Consider the following 5081-nt stretch of genomic DNA (forward strand, 5'->3'; position numbering starts at 1 on the left):
CACACACACACACACACACACACACACACACACACACACACACACACACACCAAACACACACACACACACAAACGTACGCGCACACGCACACACAAACACACACACACGCACACACATACGAACGCACACGCGCACGCACACGCACACACACGCACGCACGCACACGCGCACACACACACGCGCACACACACACGAACGCACACGCACGCACACGCACACACACACGCACAAAACCAGACTTACAGCTTGGGCCGGGCCAGCCTGGTTGGTTGCAAGGAGCAGCAGGGTGGTGGCGAGCAGTGCATACCCAGCACCACACAGGACGGAAGCAGATGTCATCGTCATCTTGGAGCGTTTCAGGAGAAACGGAGCTGATTACAGCCGAGGGGAGGCGAGAAGGCGTGCAGCTGTCTTTGGGGGGGGGGGGGGTTGTGGCGGTGGTTGAAGCTGATATGGAAGCAGAGGAAATGCCTCAACAAAATGAGCCGACCCGCCATGCTGAAGACGTGCAAGTAGTGGAGTACGCAATGAATAAAGAAAGCACGGGAGAAGGCCTTGCGTTGGCACGCTCGCTCAGCGCGTGCCGTTTCCTGTGTGCGGGGTGAGTTGCGTGCGCGAGTCGGGCGTGGTGTATGAGCGAAGCAACGAACGCAAAAGCAATCGTGCAGTGGCACTGAAGCAGGGGTGGAAGGAGTAGACGCAGGCGCAAAAGAAGGCGATGTTGATGCACAAGAAGACGATGTAGGCGCAGGAGAAAACGAATCAGAAGCAGGAGCAGAAGCAGCAGCAGTCGAAGCAACAAACAACGAAGGTTACGGTGCTATTCTCACCTTGCTTCTGCCCAAAGCGTGATGCCAGACATGCTAGTGGCTTCGCTAAGCTTCGCTGCATAAGGCCTGCATGCCTCCGGCCCCTTGCCTGTCTTTGTGAAGCCTAAGCAATGCAGGCAGTGAATTGTGTCGTGCTATCATCATGCATGGCATCTTGTGTCGTGCTGATGACGTGTGCTGGTGGGATGGCTGGTGCTTTGCTTCGTTGCTCGTGGCGTCAGCATCGTTGTGTTGTTGTTCGTTGTTGGCGCGCCCGATTGCCGAAAATCATATGAAAATGTTCATCAATGTTCAAGAATCAAAAAGGCAGCGGACACAGCTCAAACTACAGCATGAGTGTGGAGGACGTGCGTGCGTTGTTGGTGGAGAGCGTGAGGGCGGTATGTGGGGAACGGGCGATGGCGTGCGACCCATCCATCGCGCAGCTGCTAGGGAAGTCGTCGAGCGTGCTGCGTGCGGGCAACAAGAGCCGCGCACCGCAGTTTTCCTCGCGGCTCCCCTCAGCCTTGTTTGCTCGCTTGGTCGCCCTTCTTGCCACGCCACCACCACTACCACCACCACCACCACTACCACCCTCGCGGCGCCGCGATGGTGGTGTGAGTGACGGTGCTGGCAAAGCACCCTCGTCTTCAACAGCAAGCACGACGACCACAGCCCTTGCAGCTGAGGACGACAGCAAACGCGCCAAGCGCACTGGCAGCAGCAGCGGCGGCGGCAGCACCACGGCCACGGACGTTACAATGCAGGGCAGCCCAGGGACAGAAACCGGTGGGAGGGACTTGACCCTGGCACTTGGGCGGCCGGCTCGTGGGCGAGTACGAGGTCCACTACAGCTGGTCACCATCACGGACTTTGGGCGTGAGAAGCATGCGCGCTACAGCGATGCTGGAGCGTTTGCGCGTGCCATTGCCGCCGAGCTGGAGGCGCGCGGGCAAGCCGTGTTGGCATTTGTGGGCGTGAACAGTAAGCACGACATTGACATCTCCACGCACATGCACGTTGCCAAGCAGCACGCGCACGACATGCTTCTCTGCCGGGACTGTGGTCACTTTTGCGCTGGCTTACGCGGTTTGCGTGATCATCAGCAGTGCTTTCACAAGCACACCTACGAACACTCGAAGGTACGCAAGCTTTAAATGTGGGCATGGGTGGGGGCATGGGTGGGATACATGTGGGTGTGGGTGTTGGCATGAGTGTTAGCATGAGTGGGATCGTGGTCCTGTTTCTCGGCAGACATGCGCCACAAACACCACTACGCATTCACTTTACCTCATGCACTCACAGCGCGTGCCCTCACGAAATGTGTGCGTGTGCGTGCGTGTGTGTGTGTGGGGGGGGTCTTTCATCGCATGTGCAAACCGCCGCCCTCTGCTGTGTGATGCAGGAATCTGCGACATTGTCCAACGCGCCAATTGTTCCGTTTCAGAGCAACAGCGCCATGCACGTGCTTGTGGAGCAGTGGCGGAAGGATGCGCAGCAGCAGCGCGAGCAAGCAAAGAAGCTTCTCCCACCGCTGCAGGTTGGTTGATGCCGTGGGACTTTTGCGATTGTGCGTGTGTGTGTGTGTGTGTGTGTGTGTGTTCTCGTGTGTATGCGTGTGTGTGTTCTCGTGTGTGTGTGTGTGTTCTCGTGTGTATGCGTGTGTGTGTTCTCGTGTGTATGCGTGTGTGTGTGTGTGTGTGTGTGTGTGTGTGTGTGTGTGTGTGTGTGTGTGTGTGTGTGGCATGAACTGCAATGCGGCGTTTGTCGTGACCGCACGCCCTTAATCCTGTTATCTTTGATCATTCAACAGGCGGCAAAGGATGGCGATCTGGGCGCGCTCAAGCGCATGTATGAAGCTGGCGCTGACGTCCACCAACGTGAGCATGTGTTTTGTGTTGTGCTGTGTTGTGTTGTGTTGTGTTGTGTTGTGTTGTGTTGTGTTGTGTTGTGTTGTGTTGTGTTGTGTTGTGTTGTGTTGTGTTGTGTTGTGTTGTGTAGTGTTGTGTAGTGTTGTGAGTGAGTGCGTGTGTGAGTGTGCGTGTGTTTTGAAGTGAGATTAAGTATTTTTTAGTGAGTATTTTTGAGTGAGTGACTGTGTGTGTTGTGAGTGAATGCTTGCCTGTGTTCACTCCTGTGTCCACTCCTGTGTGCGCTCCCGCGTATTGTCCAGCATACCCTCGCCCGTACATGTACCCTTGGGTTTTACCGTTGCGGTAAATTACCATCCAAAAGCCAGTCAACGAACGGACAGCACTCACACCATCTCGCCACCACCATCACTCAACAACTCCAAATTGGCACAGGCGACCGGCACGGGTCTACGGTGCTGCACTGGGCGGCTGGTGGCGGCCATCTGCACATATGCCGCTGGTTTGTTGATGTTGCAGGTGGTGATGTGGCACACGCGCAGCCAGCGAGCGGCCGCAACGCCCTGCACTGGGCAGCACGCAACGGGCACATGGACGTGCGTGTAGGAGGGAGGGAGAGGGGATGGGAGGTGTTTTTGCGGAGGGGAAATGAGGGGTGTGTGTGTGTGTGTGTGTGTGTTGGGGGGGGGGGACGCATTATAGAAGGCTGATGTGAGTGTGTTGTTCGTTTGGTTTCGAACCATGCCATTGCATTCATTGCTCGATTGCTTTGCTCCTCCCTCACTTTCCATCGTCACTTTCCATCGTCTAACCCCCCCCCCCCACACACACACACACACACACGCACACACACGCACGCACACACACGCACGCACGCACACAGGTCTGTGCGTTTCTTGTTGATCGAGGGGTGGATGTGAATTCGAGAACAACGGACGGCACGCCGCCACTGCACTGGGCCGTGTGGCAAAACCATGTGTCCGTGTGCGATTTTCTGGTGGACAACGGGGCCGATGTGCACGCTCTCAACGCGTTTGGGTGCAACGCGGTGCAGTGGGCGGCGCAAGGTGGACACGTGCGCATGTGTGAATGGCTGCGCAGTCACGGTGTCGACTTCCACCTGCTCAACAACAACGGCCACAGCGCGTTCCACAAGGCGGCCATCTACGGTCACGAGGACGTCTGCAGATGGCTGCACGACGAGGTGCGTTGTGGTCAACGGGAATGGCGGAGATGGGGAGGTGTTGGAGTGAGAAGGTGGAGGATCTGTGTGTGATCTGTGTGTGATCTTTGTGTGTGTGTGTGTGTGTGTGTGTGTGTGATCTGTGTTGTGTGTGTGTGTGTGATCTGTGTTGTGTGTGTGTGATCTGTGTTGTGTGTGTGTGATCTGTGTTGTGTGTGCGTGTGTGTGATCTCTGTGTGTGTGTGTGTGCGCGCTTGCGCGCTCTCTCTTTCTCTCTCTCTGATATTTGTGCATGTACGTGCATGCACACATGCATGTATCCATGCTCCTTGCCTCTGAGTGATCAGCCAACCCCAACCCCAAGCGTAATTGCTGACTCGACTCACGTCCATGTCACCACTGCAACTAACCGCTGTGCAGGCTGGTCTTGGGCTGGCTCATCTTGGCGCTGACGGCGACGGCAACACGCCCATGGAGATGGCGCGCCTGGACGGGCACACGCGTACCACAGAGGTTGGTGGTGATGATGGTTGGAGTAGTGGTTAGAGTGGTGGTGGTGGGTAGGGGCTGCTTTGGAGGTGATGGTGTTGTGTTGCAGCGTTTACCGTGTTGGCGTGCGCGCTCGCACACACTTTGCTGTTGCCAGGTCTTCTATTCCCGTCACACGCATACACATTCTCACACACACATGAATCTGACTTTGTTTGCATCAGTATCTGTCAGAGCTGCACAAGCGGCTGACGGATGCATCAAGCGATGACACGTGATGGAATGCAACACACACACACACACACACACACACACACACACACACACACACACACACACACTTTGCTGTTGCCAGGTCTTCTATTGCCGTCACACGCACACACATTCTCACCCACACATGAATCTGACTTTGTTTGCATCAGTATCTGTCAGAGCTGCACAAGCGGCTGACGGATGCATCAAGCGATGACACGTGATGGAATGCAACACACACACACACACACACACACACACACACACGGGCACACACACAAAAGGGAACGGGCGTTTAGGGCGGAGCCATGTGTGTGGCTTACTCGGGTCACTATATTGTGAGAATCATAAAATTTCGTACTATTCAGTTATAATTGGTGCTTTTGCTTCCGCCTTTCGAATTCCGGATACAAAAATAACCCATTCTGCCAATCAGTAATCGCATGCTTTGCGATTATACGGTGTTGGGAATGCCA

The 5081-nt window shown here is 55.6% G+C and overlaps 2 protein-coding genes across 2 annotated transcripts in view; one reads left to right on the forward strand and one right to left on the reverse strand.

Annotated features, from left to right (window-relative positions):
- Positions 1–346, reverse strand: part of PTSG_01494 (uncharacterized protein) — a gene marked incomplete at both ends in the record, with an annotated part of 3279 nt that extends 2933 nt beyond the window's left edge. The window contains one exon of the mRNA XM_004997413.1: positions 241–346. Within this exon, the coding sequence (XP_004997470.1) occupies positions 241–346 (106 nt within the window). The remainder of the gene's footprint in view (positions 1–240) is intronic.
- Positions 347–1130: 784 nt separating this feature from the next.
- On the forward strand, positions 1131–4631 carry PTSG_01495 (uncharacterized protein; the record flags this gene model as incomplete). Its single annotated transcript, XM_004997414.1, has 7 exons — positions 1131–1952; positions 2216–2350; positions 2624–2690; positions 3117–3277; positions 3565–3885; positions 4285–4377; positions 4578–4631. Exons 1-7 carry the CDS (start codon positions 1164–1166, stop codon positions 4629–4631), a joined length of 1620 nt encoding a protein of 539 aa, XP_004997471.1. The 5' UTR covers positions 1131–1163.
- Between the last annotated feature and the right edge of the window lie 450 nt (positions 4632–5081).

Source organism: Salpingoeca rosetta (assembly GCF_000188695.1).
Source record: "Salpingoeca rosetta unplaced genomic scaffold supercont1.4, whole genome shotgun sequence".
Taxonomy (NCBI): Eukaryota; class Choanoflagellata; order Craspedida; family Salpingoecidae; genus Salpingoeca; species Salpingoeca rosetta.